The 20,031-nt window shown below is 45.6% G+C and overlaps 1 protein-coding gene across 1 annotated transcript in view; it reads right to left on the minus strand.

Moving 5' to 3' along the window:
- LOC147638326 (aminoaldehyde dehydrogenase ALDH10A9, peroxisomal-like) overlaps nucleotides 1–19,770 on the minus strand; it is a 109,849-nt gene extending 90,079 nt beyond the window's left edge. The window contains exon 1 of the mRNA XM_086798253.1: nucleotides 19,560–19,770. Within this exon, the coding sequence (XP_086654379.1) occupies nucleotides 19,560–19,677 (118 nt within the window). The 5' untranslated portion in view covers nucleotides 19,678–19,770. The remainder of the gene's footprint in view (nucleotides 1–19,559) is intronic.
- Nucleotides 19,771–20,031: the final 261 nt, after the last annotated feature.

Raw genomic sequence — 20,031 nt, forward strand, 5'->3', positions numbered from 1 at the left:
AAGATCCCGAGGAAAATTGAATGAATACAAAGTGGAGATCATGGGGCCTATTTATATGGCCCCATGGATGCAGTCGGTGAGCGCATGAAGTGCCACCAGCCCTCCACGACTGGGCAAAGCCAGTTTGCCACAGCAGAAAAATACCACGACCTCCTCTGATCAAGTCGGCCAGTCTTCAGGAACACATGAGTGCAGTCGGCCAGCATCAGAGGCTCCTGCCAGCATGTGGCATCCACCCACACCAAGGAAAAATGGGGAAAAAATACGGGGAGTGAGGAAAAATGATAAAACACCTTTACAGGGCAGGCACATCCACAACAGAGGCCCTGGTGTCGGATTAAGACAGGAGATGACTTCTAACAAAAGTATGCCTCAAACGGAGTCATATTAGGTACTGAAGTCGTTGGAGACCGGTTAAGGGTATGGACAGTCGTTGCCACAGCCTCTCTCCAGAGTGGACGAGGAAGATCACGATGCTCCAGCATGGTCCTCGCCATCTCCACCACAGTCCTGTTTTTGCGTTCTACAACTCCATTCTCTGAAGGCGATCCTGTATTGGCCAGTTCCCTCTTGATGCCATGATCTGCACAAAATCTGAGAAATACATTCGAGGAGAATGCACCCCCTTTGTCAGCCCTGAGAGTCTTTACCCGCAATCCAAACTCTTTTTCCACCATCACGTGCCAATCCTTGAACAGTGCAAAAGCTTGGTCCTTCTGTGAAAGAAAGTAGACCCACATGAATCTGGTACAGTCATCCACAAGCAGCATAAAATAGAGAGATCCTCCCAGTGATGGTGTCTGCTGAGGTCCACACAAGTCAGTGTGAATCAACTCCAATGGTTTTGAAGCCCGCCTGGAAGCCTGCTTCGGAAAGGATTCCCTGTGCTGCTTACCACGTATGCAAGAACTGCAACGTCCTTGCCTGCTGCCAACATCTGGCAAGCCAACCACCATCTGGTCCCGGAAAGCTCGCCGCAGCGCATCCACATTTAAGTGGCCAAAACGAAAGTGCCACAGATCTCCGACCTGAGAACCTGTCAAAGAGGAGAGTGCGGAGAGCTTGTAGATACCATTCTCCACACCGCCTTCCCAAACAACCTGGCCAGTCTCACGGTCCCGTAGAGCAACTGAATGCTTCTCAAATTCCAGCCGAAAGCCAGTCTTGCATACTTCATGCACTGACAGAAGATGAAAACCAAGAGCAGGGACGTAAAGAACACGGGAGGCATGCTTGCCCCCCTTGCCGTCGAGAATAATCTCCATCCGGCCCTCAGTGTATCGGAATGGTGGAGTTGTCGCCAATGAAAATGCGACCTGACTGCCCTTTTAGATCCAAGAAGAAGTCACGGGACAGAGTCATGTGCCTAGAAGCACCACTATCAAGAATCCATTCCCGGGTATCCTTCGCGGTGAAGCCAACTGCCTCCTCGCTCGAAGACGATGAAGCATCGGAGTCCATCATCGCTAAGTGCACAAATGCAGGAGTCTTTGTAGCTGAGGTTGAAGAATCAGCACGCTTCCCAGTCCGCTTAGGACACTTCCTCCAATAGTGGCCTTTCTCGCCACAATCATTGCAGGACCGCTCGGCCTTCAAGTTCTCTCGTTCTGTATCAGCCCTCTTCTCAGAAAACTTCTCTCGTGAAGCCTTCCCTTTGCCCTTGTTGTTATTCCGGCCTTTCGGCTGTTGGCCAGTTAAGGCCTCCGAACCTCCGCTATGAGGAGGGTTCGTGAAACGTTCCTCCTGGTCTAAGACCATGGGCCTACCACTAGTAATCAAAGAGGAGTAGAAAGCGGAATACTGAGCAGGCAAGTAGGACAGCAAGGTAATGGCCATATCCTCTGATGATATCTCCTTCCCAGCCTGGAGGACTTCCTGCTGAAGGGCCTGCAGCTTGTTACTGTGCTCCCGCACCATCGACGACTTTGCAGGTTTCATAACCCGCATCTGCACTTCCAAGGAAATCCTCTTCATGGGCGATACCCTGTTGTAAAGAGAAGCCAAGTGCTGCCATATGCCTCTGGCCAGCATCATATGCTTTACGTGATTGATTACTTGTGGTGTGCAGTTGAGGAAGATAATGTCAAAATACACAACGGAAATGATAACCAAACTTGAGACCACAAGAGCAAGTAGAGTGCAGAAAATAGACAGCACAAGAGAAGGAGAGAGATAGGCGTATAACTCTTCTCTATACACAAGATCCCGAGGAAAACTGAATGAAAACAAAGTGGGGAGCATGGGGCCTATTTATATGACCCCATGGGAGCATGGGGCCTATTTATATGACCCCATGGATGCAGTCGGCTAGCGCATGGAGTGCCACCAGCCCTCCACGACTCGGCAAAGCCAGTCGGCCAGCAGAAAAATACCACGACCTCCTCTCATCAAGTCAGCCAGTCTTCAGGAACACATGAGTGCAGTCGGCCAGCATCAGAGGCTCCTGCCAGCATGTGGCATCCACCCACACCAAGGAAAAATGGAGAAAAAATACGGGGAGTGAGGAAGAATGATAAAACACCAAAACAGGGCGGGCACACCCACAATAGAGGCCCTGGTGTCTGATTAAGACAGGAGATGACTTCTAACACCCCCTCTCAGCTCCTGGCTATAAAATCAACCCAAGGGAGCTGGAGTGCCGCCTGAGCGTAGCCTGAGGTAGAGACTTCGTGAAGAGGTCCGCCACATTGTCCTCCGTCGAACAATAAAGGAGCAAGATGTCACCAGCCAAGATCTCCTCACGTACAAAGTGATACTGTATCTCTATGTGCTTGGTCCGGGCATGGAAGACCGGGTTCCGAGCAATAGCTATACAACTCTGGTTATCGCACTGGATGACTGTGGGCTCCTTCTGTGGAAACCCAATCTCGCCTAGCAGCCTCCGCAACCACACAACCTCGCAAGCAGCACCACAAGTAGCCCGATACTCTGCCTCTGTCGAAGATAGGGCAATAGTTGGCTGCCGCTTACTGCTCCAAGAAACTGCTCCTCATCCAAGGGTAAAACTGTATCCTGAAGTAGATCTCCTCGTGTCTGGATCTCCTCCCCAATCTGAGTCACTCCAACCTTGGAGTCTGACTCCATCCCCTCCTGTGTAAAAGAGTCCCAGATCCTTCGTACTCTGCAGATACCACAAGATCCGCAATCCTGCGTCCCAATGAGACTTCAATGGTGTCTGCATAAAAGAGCTCAACAGCCCCACGGAGAAGCTCAAGTCCAATCTGGTGTTCAGCAACCAGATCAATGAACCAACCAACTTCCGGTACTGCGAGGCATCTACGGGCTCACAAGGATCATTAACGGTTAACTTTGTGTTTGGGTCCATCGGCGAAGTAATAGGCTTGCAGTTCTCCATCCCAAAGGCCTCAAGCAACTCATGAACATACTGCTGCTGAGAGACAAAAAACCGCCTCTGGGTCTGCCAGATCTCCAATCCCAAAAAGAAGTGGAGTAAGCCTAAGTCGGTCATCTCAAACTTCTTTGACAAGGTAGCCTTCATCACACCAATGTGCTCCACATGACTGCCGGTGAGAATGAGATCATTCACATAAAGGATGATAATCGTAACCATGCCGCGTTCCCGAAAGAGATACAAGTTATGATCTGCAACCGATCTCTGAAATCCAGTCCGAACAAAGAAGGAATCAATCTTCTGATTCCAAGCCCTGGGAGCCTGCTTAAGACCATACAAGGCCTTACGTAACCTATAAACCTTCCCTTCTGATCCTGGAACAACAAAGCCTGGGGGCTGCTCAACATACACCTCCTCCTGCAAGTCACCATTAAGGAACGCAGATTTGACATCCATTTGATACACGGGCCACCTCTGAGAAGAGGCAAGGGCAAGAACGGTCCGAATCGTGGACATCCGTGCTGTCGGTGCAAAGGTATCCTCGTAGTCGATGCCTGGCCACTGAGCATAACCTTTACCACGGTTGGAGTGACTCAGTTTGGGGAGGAGATCTACTTCAGGCCCAGGAGCAGTTTTATGGAGCAGTAAGAGGCAGTCATCTTTTGCCTTGTCGTTGACAGAGGCAGAGTACCGGGCTGCTTGTGATGCTACTTGTGAGGTGGTGAGGTTGCAAAGGTTGCATTGCACGATTGGGCTTCCACTGGAGGAACCCATGGTCATCCAGAGGCACTTTGTTCGTGAACAGATCGTTGCTGATGACATCTTGCTAGAGTTCTGTTCGACGCAGGACAGTACGGTGGACCTCTTCACGAAGTCGCTATCTCAGGATTTGCTCAGGCGGCACACCAGGGTCTTTGTTGTGGGTGTGCCCGCCCTCGTAGGTGTTTTCTCATTTTTTCCTCACTCCCCGTATTTTTTCCCTATTTTTTTGTGGCTTGGGTGGCAACCCCGTGGTGGAAGGAGGTTTTCTTTCCATGATACTCAAGACATGGACTTGTTGTATACAGATTTGTCTCACAGGCCAATCTCGCCTTCCATAGACGTTAATATATCTTTTCCTTTCTTTCTCTCTCTCCACGCTATGGATTTTCAGTCCCCATCACTGCTCTGTAGCTATTGCCTAACGGCTTTTGTGGAAAACATAATGTCATGGCAGATGCACTCTCGTATACCTCAGATTTCAGCCATGGCAGTAGCTCGCCATAAAGAGTTTACAAACATGAAGAACGCCTATGATAAAGATAACGACTATGCAACAATTTGGGCAAATTCACAGCAAGGGAAACCTCATATGGATTACTCTTCCAATCAAAGAGAAGGTGCTTAAAGAGAGCCATCAGCCTCCATATGCAAGTCATCGAGGAAAGGCAGCCACTCTAAGTGCATTAGAGTGCTTCTTCTATTGGCCAACTTTTCAAAGAGACATTCACCAGTTTGTAGAGTCATGCTTGATGTGTCAGAAAACTAAGTATGACAGGCAAAAAACTCCTGGTTTGCTGCAACCTCTGCCCATACCAAATGTCCCTTGGGAGTCCATTGCAATGGATTTCATCTCAACCATTCCAAGAACTCCACAAGGTCATGACATGATTTGGGTTATTGTTGACAGATTTAGTAAGCAATCACATTTTATTCCTTGTCACAAAACATATTGAAGTCTTTGATAGCAACACGTTCAACGTGTCTTCAGATTGCATGGAATTCCGAATGAGATTATCTCAGACGGGGACTCCAAGTTTACAAGCAACTTTTGGTGTGCTTTATTTGAGAACTTGAAAACAACCCTTAAGTTCTCTTCTTTCCATCCTCAAACAGATGGTCAAACCGAAGTGGTGAATCTTACACTCTTGGATATGTTCAAGGCTTATGTCAATGAACACAACACAATGGGAAAAGTATCTTCCTTTGCTACTAGAACAACACAATGCACTCTTGGATATGCTCAAGGCTTATGTCAATGAACACAAAACACAATGGGAAAAGTATCTTCCTTTGCTAGAACAACACAATGCATTCATCTACATGGAAAGCTCCATATGAAATCATGCAAGGAAGGGTTGATGTCCCACCCATTATTCACCAAAGATAAGGTATTTTCCGCTGATCAATTTGCTTTGGATCTGAAATCAACCATGAATCAATACGATCCACCATCAAGCTAGCTCAGGAAAGACAAAAGAAACAAGCTGACAAGCAACGAAGGCATTTAGCCTTTCAAAAGGGCACTTCTCAAATTTGACAAAAGCCAACTCAAACAAGGTTCCGGAAAAGAATCTTACACTCTTGGATATGCTCAAGGCTTATGTCCATGAACACAAAACACAATGGGAAAAGTATCTTCCTTTGCTAGAACAACACAATGCCTTCGTCTACAAGGAAAGCTCCAAATGAAATCATGCAGGGAAGGGTTAATCTTCCATCCATTACTCACCAAAGACAAGATATTTGCTACTGATTACTTTGCTTTGGATCTGAAATCAACCATGAATCAAGTACAAGCCACCATCAAGCTAGCTCAGAAAAGACAGAAGAAACAAGTTGATAAGCGATGAAGGCATTTAGCCTTTGAAAAGGGCACTTGGGTTTTGCTGAAATTTGACAAAAGCCAACTCAAACAAGGTTCGGGACAGCCTTTACTTTTCCAAAGCTGGCCAACAGATACTACGGACCATTCAAAGTAGCATATCAAATCAATGAAGTTTCGTATAGGCTTGAACTACCCTCCATTGGAAAATCCATAACGATTTTCATGTAAGCAATCCTATTGAAGCCTTACGTGGGACCACAACCATAGGAACCTAGCATGGAAGATCCACCTTTGATTGAAGAAAACGAACAAATATTAGAACCAAAACAACTACTACTTCACAAAGAGAGGACCACTAGAAGCGGTGACTCGCGCATATTTGTTGAAGTTCTAAGGCCTTCACACAACAGATGCAAAGTGGATAGATGAGAAGTTCATGCAATCTTATCTAAAACTTCTTGAACCATACAGAGAAGCTTTTCAGCTGAGGATAGCTGAACAAAAGTCGGGCGCTGTCACAACCCCATAGAAAAGTGAACTCTCTTGTATCCTTTCAATAAAATGCATTTCTCAATTTTTAATCACATACTACTTTTAAAGTACAAAAATAGATATTGATGAGTAAACTAATCCAATTGAATTTGATAAATTGTGCACTCGAGCAAGGCTACTAGTGAGTGGTCATAAGTCATGGTTGACCCACGCAGTGGGTCAAAACAAAGATAGTTCACACTTCCACCGATATATCCCAAACGGGCACCTGAGGTCATTACCTCAAACATACCAAGGTTCAACTCGCATAGAAAGGATAGATGCCTTGGAGTGTAGGCTAGATCCAAAGAAAAAGACAATTACAGTCAATATGATGGCACAGTTAGAAAAGCTTGTACATCATATCAGAGTTGATTACTTGACTTGCATGCATCTCATAATTAAAGAGACTTTTTGGAGTTTCTGATCTTGTTTTGGTAATGTGCTCGAAAAGAGCTTTCATTTGACTGCCATATTGGAGGGTCTCTAAATTTTAGGAGATCCCTAAAAATGATTAGTCTTAAAAATGTTAATTCTAGAAATTAGAATTTTCTAAATTTTAGGAGTCGTTTACTTAATTTAGGAACTTTTTGAGGACTGCCAAAATTTTCTAAATTCGGATGTTTCTATTTATGCAATACACACCTCTAGAAAGAAAGATCTAGAAGAGAGACAAGTGTCCTACCATTTGTTCATCGAGTCTACAAGTGTCCTACCACTTGTCCACTTTTTCAACAAATGTCCATCCACTTATCCTTTGATGCAACAAGTGTCCCTCCACTTGTACATCAAGTCTACAAGTGTCCCTCCACTTGTCATTCGAAGCCCTTGCCTTGAGAACTCTCTTTTCCCGTAAATTACAATCCTCCCTTCTCTTTCTTACAAGCTCTGCTCTGCTCAACACCATCTCATAAATATTTCTTCAACTTGTAATTAGCTCTCATAACTCTCACCATCTTCCACAAGATGAATACCCTCCATTTTCCAGAAGATGTGCTACCACTATGTAAATGAATGAAGACTAATTTTTCTCTCCCCCTCTTCTGAGCTGAAACTAAAGCTTAATGGAGTATTGTATATATTGCATATTTTGCATGTGTGTTATTAGCATGAATAGTTGTACTTGGATTGAGCAATAATATGATTCCCTTATGGGGGGATTGCTCCATCTTCAACCCTCTATGCATGTCTCTTATTTCTCTCTTTTTCTCACCTCTACCTTACACAAATTATTCAAGTCTTATGTACTGTAATAAATTTCAGATTTCGTAAAAAGAACACGTACATGACTATAATTTATCTCTTATTCTTGTATATTTGAGTCAAGTAAGTGATTGTGAATAGTCAATTCTACTTGTTAAGCATATTAAGTTGTACGGGGCTCTCATAGGTGGAATGTGGCGATAATGGGCACTCAACCGGCAATGCTAGTGGGGAGAGTCCGCCTACCACGGGTGGTGCTAGCCGGCCGCGGGTGGTGCTGTAGGCGGAACCGCTACATGAGACGGGTGGCGAGGTGCTTATAGAGGCAGGTCAGAATGCAAGGAAGAAAAAAATGCAGCATAGCAAAGAGGGAAAAGACGCGCACCTGTGAAACCGGCCTCTGGTAGAAACCAAAGTGCGGTAGACTAGCAGTCACCCTTCCACTTGTAGTCCAAATAAATAACAAAATTATCAGGAGCTAGAATGCTCCAGAACTGAAAGGAAATCGACACCTGTTGGCCCCAAAGCTTGGCGCCCCTTTCGGTATTTCTTTATTCAAATTCAATGAAATGTATAACTGAGTACAATAAAGCCAGTCCAAGAAAGTAAACCTGCATGTCCAATCTGGCAGCCCTCAAGACCTCTTAGCACAGAGGATTCACACACAGATCTGTGTCCCACAAAAGCAACACATTGTGCTTCCCTCTAGTCAACCAAGACAATTCAGCAGGGCAGCCTTGAGCATACATCTGGCTGTTCCATGAACATGGTTTCAACTCAGTTCAAATACACATCCACTGTCCAATCTCTGTTTCCACCCTTCAAACTGCCATACCCCTCCTCTCACAAGGGGCCAGATGACACAACTCTGCAGAGCAGACATAAGCTAGTGGAAAGAAAGAAAGATTGACAAGTTCAGAGCTTACCAATTCAATGCGTGGTTCTGCACCAAAGGGACTGACTGTACCAGTCTGTACTTGCAACAGCCTGTCTATACTTTTCTCCCTGCACAGCCGCCTGACTGATGCACCAACTATGCTCTGATAAAGCACCGCCTGCAACTGAAGATGCGCCACCTGTAACTTGTCATGTGCATCATAGATGCCATGGACATTCTCAGGGCTAGATCCAGAAAAGGCAACCAGATAAAGAGTATGAACCAGTAGAAGAACCAGGATGATGGAGCACACAACACACAGAGCACCTTTGCAGTGTAGACTTAAGCAAGGCTTGGAGAAGAACCAAAGGGGATGCTGTCGGATGCTCACAGAACCAGTCGGCTGAATCAGAGGACATGGGCAGCATCAGGCGCATCATAAACAAGTAGTATATCCAGTCGGGCAGCGCTGAATAGTTGGTATGGACATGGAACTGGCCGACCAGCAGTCGGCCAGCATAAAGAGTGTCCAAAGACCCATATAAATAGGGCCAAGTGCTCCATGTTGTAGTCATTCAATCCCGCTAGGGTTTTGGATCATTAGAGGTCCCATAGGGGACAGATTCTGGTGTTAACCACCTTTTTATGAAGGCAGCCCATGGCTGCAGACATGTACCCTTTTTGTACCATAGATTATACTGAATTTCCAGCACTTCTCTCTCTCTCTCTCTCTCTCTCTCTCTCTCTCTCTCTCTCTCTCTCTCTCTCTCTCTACCTGCGTTTTTGCATCAGATGGTGCGTTTTTGCATCAGAAGGTTTCCAAGAGTGTTTAGGGCCGAAAGAAGCTCCCAGAGCTTCCGCGTGTTACATTGGTATCAGAGCATCAGGCTCAGCAAAGCTAAACACTGATTCAGTCCCAGATGATGGTGTACAGGTCCAAGGTACAGGAAAGTACACGGATTCGAAGCCCAAGGCAGGAACACAGATCGGGAAGAACTCCCAGGAGGTTTGTTGGTGGTGTTCCACAGAGCCAGATGGGGATGGCAGTTCCGTGAGCCAGATAGGTTCTCAGGTAACGGTCCCAAGGGAGGTTTATCCTCCAAGGGTGATGTGAGAGTGCCAGACCCAGTTCCAAGAATGAAGACCAAGACGGTGTTCAGAGTCAAGGCAGGAATGGATTGTGGACTAGAGGAAGACCAAATGCATAGATCTTCATCAGAGAGACAGAGTGGTTTGGAGAACAGACCGGATTTTCAGAGAAAAAGGGTTGCCAGGAATGGATGCTGACAGAGGGACTTCGGGACAGGATTGGGATGATGACAGTCATCCAAGAGCAGGTTGGAATCCCGTCATCAAGTTTAGCAGAGGGGGATGTCATGTACATCATAGATGCCATGGACATTCTCAGGGCTAGATCCAGAAAAGGCAACCAGATAAAGAGTATGAACCCAGTAGAAGAACCAGGATGATGGCGCACAGAGCACAGAGCACCTTTGCAGTGTAGACTTAAGCAAGGCTTGGAGAAGAACCAAAGGGAATGCTGTCGGATGCTCACAGAACCAGTCGGCTGAATCAGAGGACATGGGCAGCATCAGGCGCATCATAAACAAGTAGTATATCCAGTCGGGCAGCGCTGAATAGTTGGTATGGACATGGAACTGGCCGACCAGCAGTTGGCCAGCATAAAGAGTGTCCAAAGACCCATATAAATAGGGCCAAGTGCTCCATGTTGTAGTCATTCAATCCCGCTAGGGGTTTGGATCATTAGAGGTCCCATAGGGGACAGATTTTGGTGTTAACCACCTTTTTATAAAGGCAGCCCATGGCTGCAGACATGTACCCTTTTTGTACCATAGATTATACTGAATTTCCAGCACTTCTCTCTCTCTCTCTCTACTCTCTCTCTACCTGCGTTTTTGCATCAGATGGTGCGTTTTTGCATCAGATGGTTTCCAACAGTGTTTAGGGCTGAAAGAAGACTCCCAGAGCTTCAGGACTGTAGCTACCTGTACCTGTCCGTACAGGTCAGCAATACCCTACTGTACCTGTCCGTACAGTTCTGTAAGTGCAGCTTCCGCCACCAGTACCTGCTGGACAGGACTGTCCTTGGCAGCCTGCACCTGTCCATACAGGTCTGCGCTGTCTTTGTCAGCTGCACCTGTCCGTGCAGTTCTTCGCCTGCAGATATTGTCTGTACCAGCCGCAGCCAACCTGCTCAGTGTTCACTTGTACCTGCAGCACCTATACCACCGCCTGCTCTGTACGGGCAACATCCACCAGCACTGTACGGCCTGCAAACACCTGGTCTGTACGGCCAGGTTCTGTACGGCCTGCTCTTCATGCAGAAAATCCAGCAGCTAGTCGACAGCGTTTCTCTTCTCCTCCACACACGTAGCTTGCACGCCTTCCCAAAAGCAAGAGAGAGAGAGAGAGATGAGAGAGGCGTGTAACTCCCAAAAGTGGAGTTACCCCCCCCTTCCAATAATATCCTAGGCCCCTTTCTTTAATATTCATTAAAGTTCCTAAGGGCCACTTATGCCTAGGGGCCTCCCAAGGTTAAAACATTAAAAATATTAATGTTCTTGGTCCCCCCTTCACATTTGAAGATGTCCACACATCATACCATTTGTCCGGGCACCCCAAATATGAATCATTTAATATTTATTTTGCTCACCAACCACCATGCCCACACTTGTGCTGTTCCATTTTCACAGGGTCATGACATACCCCCCTCTTGAAAAATGGCAAGCGTCCTCGATTGCAATCTGGTGATACAGCAGAATATCCAAAGTGAAATGTACAATATGGTAAGATCAGCGTCCCAATCTCTCTAAGCCATGCATATGTAACAACATTCACTGCAAACCAATGGTGTAGTAGTAGTCCAAGTTGTATACCACTGTGAACCATACACAACCACAACATCCAATGTGACTAGTACACATATATCATAGAAGTCCCATAAACAGATGTACTGTCAGCCATCAGTACATTTGGGTGAAACAAAAGCTGCACCAAGCGACCTCTAGATGTCATCTGAGCCTGTCTGTATCAAGGGAGTGGAGGTGCTACCCCCCTCTTGAGCATCAGGCAATGCTCCAGACCCATGCTCTGCTGAACCTGAATGAGCCGTAACAAGAGTCAGCTCCAACTCAAAAGCATCGAGATAAAGCTGCAAAACCTGAGGTGAATCTGTTAAGTCACCTTCCTCCATCCACTTCGCATCCATCAGTGAATAGTTCTTGAACTTCACAAGATAGCGACGGGAAACTTTACCTCGTACCTTTCTTTCCTTATGGGCCAGTATCTGCTCTGGAATAAGAACCTCATCAAGTTCCTCAACTTCCGGCTGAGCCTTATCTGATACATCCTCAGGCACATCCCCATGGAAAGGTCTAAGGAGACTCACATGAAATGCATTATGAATCCTCCAGTGATCTGGTAGCTTCAAACGATAGGCCACCTCACCAATCTTTTCCAATACCTGAAAAGGTCCATAATAGCGCATGCTCAACTTAGGGAATAAGTGCTCTTTACCCTTCATCTTCTTGAGCCTAGCTTTTTCAAATCGCAAAAGAACCCAATCACCCAATGCAAACTCTAATGCACGTCTATGACGGTCTGCTGCTTTCTTTTGCTTTTGCTGAGTTTTCTAGAGTGCCAACTTAACTCTCCGATAAGCTTCATCCATGTTCTCCACATACTGATCAGCCTCAAAGATCTTATCCTTTGTGTGCAAAATGGGTGGTACCTTCTTCCCTCCTTCCACAATCTCAAAAGGCGCCTTGCCCGTCGAGGTATGGACGGTGTTATTATATGCAAACTCCACCAAAGAAAGATACCTTTCCCATTGTTGCTTGTGCTCTAACACATAACACTTAAGAAGATCTAACACTGTAGAATTAGCCTCTTCCAATTGACCATCTGTTTGTGGATGAAATGAAGATGAAAACTTGAGAGTTGTACCCATGTTGTCAAACAACCCTCTCCATAATAAACTCGTCATCCGTGGATCACAGTCACTACAAGCCATGATACTTGAAGATGTTCGCCATGAACAACTTCACCATATGATCAACTTTGATCGTCTTACGCACGGGAATGAAATGAGTCTGCTTGCTGAACCTGCATATGATAGTCCAAATGCCATCATTGCCCGTTTGTGTCTGTGGAAGATCAAATATAAAATCCATGGCAATGCTCTCCCATGGTCTATCTGGAATAGGTAAAGGCTGAAGTAAACCTGGTGTCTTTTGACGGTCAAACTTCACCTTCTGACATTCGATGCATTGCCTAACAAAAGCATCAACATCTCTTCTCAAGGTTGGCCAATAAAAGAAAGCCTCAACTCCTTTTACCGTGGCGTCAATACCTCTATGACCTGCATACGGTGGATCATGACTTTCAATCATAACCTTGAGTCGCAATTGCCTGGTAACACACAGTCTACCATGCATCAACAAAAACCCATCTCTGAGAGTATAATGATCATGCCGCTGACCCTCAGACATCTGATCATAGAACCTTCCAAAGTCCTCATCATGGGTATACTGCTCTTTCATCTCATCAAGCTCATGATGATAAGCAAGTGAAACTGCTGAGACCTGTGGCTTGCGTGACAAAGCATCTGCCACAACATTCTTTTTGCCTTCCACATGCACAATCTGGAAGTGGAACATAGACAAAAAGTTTGCCCATCGCATATGCTTCTCAGAAAGCTTAGTTTGCGTGAGGAAATAACGCAAGGTCTGATGATCTGTCTGCACAGTGAAATCAGCCCCAAGCAAATAGTGTTTCCATGTAGAAAGAGCATGAATTACAGCCAACATCTCTTTCTCATAAACCTGTAAATGCTTCTCGGCATTCTGCAATATTCGACTCTCATAGGCTATCACATGTCCTTCCTGCATGAGAACTGCCCCAATGTTGTTTCCACATGCATCACACTGGACAACAAAAGCCTTTCGGAGGTCCGGTAATACCAATACTGTATCCAAAGTAAGCTTTTCTTTAAGCTTTTTAAAGGCTGTAATTTCCGGATCAGCCCATCTAAACGGAGTTGCCTTCTTTGTTAAGGCATGAAGGGGCGAAGCAATTTCAGCAAAATACCGTATGTACCGCCTGTAAATAGGAACACAATCCCAAAAAGCTGCGTACATCATGCACGGTCCTCAAATCTGGCCAGTTAAGAATTGCTTCCACCTTCGATGGATCCATATGGACTCCATGCTTAGACACAATATGCCCCAAGGAGTGTATCTCTTGCAAGAAGAACTCACTCTTCTTGCCATTAATGACCAGCCTATGCTTCCGGAGTTCGTCAAACACAATGGCCAAATGCCTTCTATGCTCCTCCTCAGTGTGTAAATGCACAATCATATCATCAAAAAATGTGCCCACAAACGCTCTATGAGGCCGGAAAATCCTGTCTATCATTCTGTTAAATGTGGCAGGTGCATTTATCAAACCAAAGGACATAACCAAGAACTCATATAATCCAAAAGTGGTTCGAAATGCTGTCTTACGCACATCTTCGGGTCTAATACGTATCTGATGATACCCGCTTTTCAAGTCAATCCGACTAAAGACTGTGGAACCCTGTAAGCGATCCAAAATGTCATCGATCCTCGGAATAGGGAATCGATTCTTGATGGTATTCTTATTCAGCGCCCTGTAATCAATACACATGCGCCAAGAACCATCTTTCTTTTGCACTAAGAGTACAGGTGAGCAAAAGGGTGATGAGCTAGGCTGTATCAACCCTAATTTCTTCTTGTTGGGCTGCACTAACACGGTACGGCGGTCTATTTGGTGGAGTACTACCCGGAATTAGATCAATAGCATGATCTTCTGGCCTTTCCGGAGGAAGTTGCCCTAGCAATGACTCGGAAAAACAATCTTGGAACGCACATAAGAAATCAGTCCTGTCCTTATCTAACGTAGACAAATTAGATTTAGACTCATCATCTTGTGCATCCTTTACATAAATCAAGTACGCGGAAAGATGTTTTTTCATTACTGATGAAATTGCCGAAGCTGATACAATAGGAACAGATTCCCCTTTAAGCTTTACATCCAAAACATGTTCTTTCCCTCTATGAGTCAAAGTAATCTTCCTATTGTATGTATCCACCACCGCATGTACTCTATGGCACCATGGCATACCTAACAAAACATCACATCCATCAAGTGGCATGATGAAAAACTCCTCGCTGTCCACATAACCCTGCAAATGAAGCCTGAGCTTCCCAATAATAGGAGTGACGGGTTCTGCATACCCAGGACAAGCCATGTTAGCCTCATATAAAGGCCCCATCTCCTCTGCATGGATCCCCAATCGGCCAGCCAAATCCGGTGAAATAAAGTTGGCTCTAGCACCTGTGTCAAAGAAAATCAAGGCATTTTGATCTCTCACTTTGCCCCATGCCCTGCACAACTCAGTCTCTTCACCACCTAGCTGTTCCCCAACAAGATCAGGAACTAACCCTGCAGAAGGTTTTGGTTTCTTTGACTTGGGCTCCCCTTTAGTGTCAGAGTCCTTTTGGGACTTACGCTTGGGACAATTAAAGGACATATGTCCCTCCTCTGTACAGTAAAAACATTTCCGAGCATCCATCAAAGCCCGTCTCTCCTCAGGAGTTCTCTTGGGCATTGGTAACTTCTTATACCGCTTCTCTGTAGACCCTTCTGCATCACGCGAAGCATGCCCTGACTTTTCAGATTTCTTGCTTGAGCTTTTACTGCCTTTAAATCCAGATGAGACTCCAGAGTGAGTAACGCATTGGCTGTCATAGCATTCTCTATCATCTGTGACATATTTAATACTCGAGTCTTTATGCAATAGTCACGCACTTCCTTGGGCAGCCCACAACAATACTTCTCCACCTGCTCAGACAAAGGCACTACACGATAAGAAGTAACTGGGAGTAAAGCTTCCCAAAACTTCTTATTATAATCCTCAAGATTTTCACACTTTGATGCATCCAACTTGTGCCATGCTATCATTACATCCACCTCAAAAGTGGATGTGAGCCATACGGAAGAGAACACCTGCTTAAACTGTACCCAAGTAGATGGTGCTATGCCTTGTAAAAGAAGAGTGGACCACCACTGCAATGCATTGCCTTTGAGAAAAGTCGCAGCTTTTCTCACTTTAGAGGACTCCATGTAGTTACCACCAGAAAAAGCAGCATCAAACTGCTGTAAAAAGGTAAGTGCCTTTAGCTTATCTTTGGCCCCACTGAATGTGTCAAATTTCACAACAGCTCCCCCTTCCTTATAATCCTTCGCCTTACCCATAGGCGTTAGATTATCAAAAGGAAGTGGCTTCACAAGATTGCTACCCCCAGCATTCATGCCCATCATAGGGTCAACATTACTAATTCCCACACCTGGCATGCCATACATTCCAGCCATGTTTCCAAACATACCATTATGCATACCGGGCTGCATGCCCCCATACATATTTCCTTGCATTCCAGGTTGCATGCCCCCAAACATGTTTCCTTGCATTCCGGACTGCATACCACCATACATATTCCCTTGCATACCAAGCTGAAAATTAGCTCCAAAAGTCCCTGGAATACCCATGCCTCCCTGAGGGTAACCCCCAGTCATGGATTTGAACACAGAGCCACCACCAAAATAACCTGGATGCATAGACTGCTAAGGAATAGATGGCTGTCCGAAAAAGGAACTCTGTGAGTTGGCACCAAAAGTATGTTGCATGTTCGGAAACTATCCAAAAGATGGATCTTGTGGGAAGGCACCACTATTGCCCTGAGGTGGGTTCTTAGAACGCACTTTCTTCTTCTTCTTTTCAGGCTCAGAACGGGATCTCATAAATTCAGCAAACTTCTCACTTTGAGTGAGCTGCATACACACATCCATTACACTTGCCAAACGATTTTTAAACTGAGCATCATCTTCCTCTTTACTAGGCATATCTTCTGGCTGTGTTACATCCTCATATTGTGTATCATCTGCAGCCTGTTCTCCTGCAAGAATATCCTCAAATTCATTTCTCTCAAGAGAGGTCTCTTGCTCTTCCTCTTCATCATAAAAATATTCATCTTCTGTGTCTGACATGTTGCTAAATTTTTCAGCAATGACTTTCCTCGAGTCAACCACGAGCTCACCCCCTTAAGAAAGTTGATGATGAGTCCCGGCAACGGAACCTTAAAACCGGCCTCTGGTAGAAACCAAAGTGCGGTAGACTAGCAGTCACCCTTCCACTTGTAGTCCAAATAAATAACAAAATTATCAGGAGCTAGAATGCTCCAGAACTGAAAGGAAATCGACACCTGTTGGCCCCAAAGCTTGGCGCCCCTTTCGGTATTTCTTTATTCAAATTCAATGAAATGTATAACTGAGTACAATAAAGCCAGTCCAGGAAAGTAAACCTGCATGTCCAATCTGGCAGCCCTCAAGACCTCTTAGCACAGAGGATTCACACACAGATCTGTGTCCCACAAAAGCAACACACTGTGCTTCCCTCTAGTCAACCAAGACAATTCAGCAGGGCAGCCTTGAGCATACATCTGGCTGTTCCATGAACGTGGTTTCAACTCAGTTCAAATACACATCCACTGTCCAATCTCTGTTTCCACCCTTCAAACTGCCATACCCCTCCTCTCACAAGGGGACAGATGACACAACTCTGCAGCAGATATAAGCCAGTGGAAAGAAAGAAAGATTGGCAAGTTCAGAGCTTACCAATTCAATGCGTGGTTCTGCACCAAAGGGACTAACTGTACTAGTCTGTACTTGCAACAGCCTGTCTGTACTTTTCTCCCTGCAGCCGCCTGACTGATGCACCAACTATGCTCTGATAAAGCGCCGCCTGCAACTGAAGATGCGCCGCCTGTAACTGTTCACTCAGGACTGAACAGAACTGTAGCTACCTATACCTGTCCGTACAGGTCAGCCATACCCTAGTGTACCTGTCCGTACAGTTCTTTACATGCAGCTTCCTCCACCAGTACCTGCTGGACAGGACTGTCCTTGACAGCCTGCACCTGTCCGTACAGGTCTGCGCTGTCTTTGTCAGCTGCACCTGTCCGTACAGTTCTTCGCCCTGCAGATACTGTCTGTACCAGCCGCAGCCAACCTGCTCAGTGTTCGCCTGTACCTGCAGCACCTGTACCATCGCCTGCTCTGTACGGGCAACATCCACCAGCACTGTACGGCCTGCAAACACCTGGTCTGTACGGCCAGGTTCTGTACGGCCTGCTCTTCACGCAGAAAATCCAGCAACTAGTCGACAGCGTTTCTCTTCTCCTCCACGCACGTAGCTTGCATGCCTTCCCAAAAGCAAGAGAGAGAGAGATGAGAGAGGCGTGTAACTCCCAAAAGTGGAGTTACCCCCCCCTTCCAATAATATCCTAGGCCCCTTTCTTTAATATTCATTAGAGTTCCTAAGGGCCACTTATGCCTAGGGGCCTCCCAAGCTTAAAACATTAAAAATATTAATGTTCTTGGTCCCCCTTCACATTTGAAGATGTCCACACATCATACCATTTGTCCGGGCACCCCAAATATGAATCATTTAATATTTATTTTGCTCACCAACCACCATGCCCACACTTGTGCTGTTCCATTTTCACAGGGTCATGACAACCTGTGCAATATGATGACCAGCATAGCAGAGAGGAAAAAAAACGCAAAGTTGATGTAGGAGGAGCTGCTGGCTGATCAGCAGGAAGGCAGCTGTATGGGCTGCATCATGATGAAGAGGCTGAGCTGAAAACGCATAATGGTGATGATATCTCAGGTGGGCATGCACGTGGGCAGCCAAGCAGCACTCAGAAAAAAAAAACACAACAATGATGGGTTTGCAAATAAAATGCGGAAGCATAGAAGCAAACCAAAGCTTTGATACCATATTGGTTTCCATGGTGCCAAGATCACAAAGAGACATGGAGGTGGAGATGGAAGCTCAACCCATGGTGATGAGAGAGAGAGAGAGAGAGAGAGAGAGAGAGAGAGAGAGAGAGAGATGTAGCACTCAAGCAAGAGATTGCACAGCAACATAATGATTGTATTATGATTGATAAAATAACCACCATGTACAATGCTTTTATAGGCACAAGAGCCTTATCTTGATTCTTAATAAGAGGATGTTCACACCAACTAAGGACACTTGACCAAAGTCCAAACTAACTCCAAAATACCCAACATGCCCAACTATCGGCCTGCTTGCTGCCTATCTAAACAAATCCTGCGCCTAGCACTCAGCTAGATAAGCTGCCTTGGACAATTGTACACAATTCAACTCCACATGGATTACAAAATTGTGTGGGACTTCGCAGTAGTGCACTATGTGAGACTTTGCATTGGTGACTAATAGACCTACCCTACTCTATCTTGATGAAGCCTTACAACTATCCCACTGAATAGAAGCTCACAAAATGCAAAGTACACACATCAGCTAACCCAAAGCAAGTTTAGGTCAGCAGGCACATGCCCAAGTGGCTCAGCTCATCACGACCCACCCTAACCAAGAGGTCGTGGGTTTGAGCCTTGACTCCATAGGGTGGTGCAGCTTCTAGCTCAGTTTTGATCTGGCGACAGTATTTTCAATACAGTTTACTCCAGTTCCAGTTTCCCAGAGCAAAACTGACCCTGTGGAGTTTTCTTCCTAGTCACCCCCACCTTGCCTCTGTTATTTGCTTTAAGTATCTTCTATTACAGATTGTACACGCGCTGTAGTCTCATAGACCATTTTGGCCTTCCAAATAAACCCCTCTCTCGCGCTCTCTCTCTCTTAGCAACCCATCAGCAGCCTTTGGCCCTTTTCTAAGCGAATGTGTGTGCTAGTGGAGGAAAACAAGCAAGGAGAAAGAGCGGATAAGGAGTTTTTAGTACAGATCTCTAGGGTTCTAAGGGCAAAAACAACAATTCTTTTCCCCTATGGCATCAGAATATGGGTTTAATTAAGCTCAAGCATACCTGTAGAATTTATTTCCGATCTAAAGTCGAAAATTAAGGCTACGCTGAAGAGAACCTACCTATAGACTGTTCCGTGGCGGGGTTAACGATGGGGAGGCGGTTGCCGAAGGCTGGTTCACGCCAGTCGCCATCAATAAAGAGCTGGCGGATGGGGACCTTGGGGAAGGCAATCGCCATAGCTGTATACTCTTGAGCTCTTACACAGAAGAAGTAAGCGGAGTAGCACCTGCCAACTTCTTTGTAATAAGTTAGAACTTACCTCTTTTCTTTATATTATGTTAAAGGAGAGTTTCACAAAGCTACCATGCGAAGGAGAGTTTCACAAAGCTACCATGCGGTAAGAATTTGGGAGTACTAAGAATTTGGAGGTTTGGGAAGGAGAGGAGAAGGTTTGAGGAGGTTTGGGTAGAATTTGATTTTGGAAGCCTCAAATGACATGCGAAGCACCGGTTCCCAACTAGTTATATTAAATTTAGAAAAGAAAAGCCCAACTAGTTATATTAAATTTAGAAAAGAAAAGAGAAAGGCAAT

This window comes from Cibotium barometz, chromosome 5, assembly GCF_041138505.1.
Source record: "Cibotium barometz isolate CiBa-2024 chromosome 5, ASM4113850v1, whole genome shotgun sequence".
Taxonomy (NCBI): domain Eukaryota; kingdom Viridiplantae; phylum Streptophyta; class Polypodiopsida; order Cyatheales; family Cibotiaceae; genus Cibotium; species Cibotium barometz.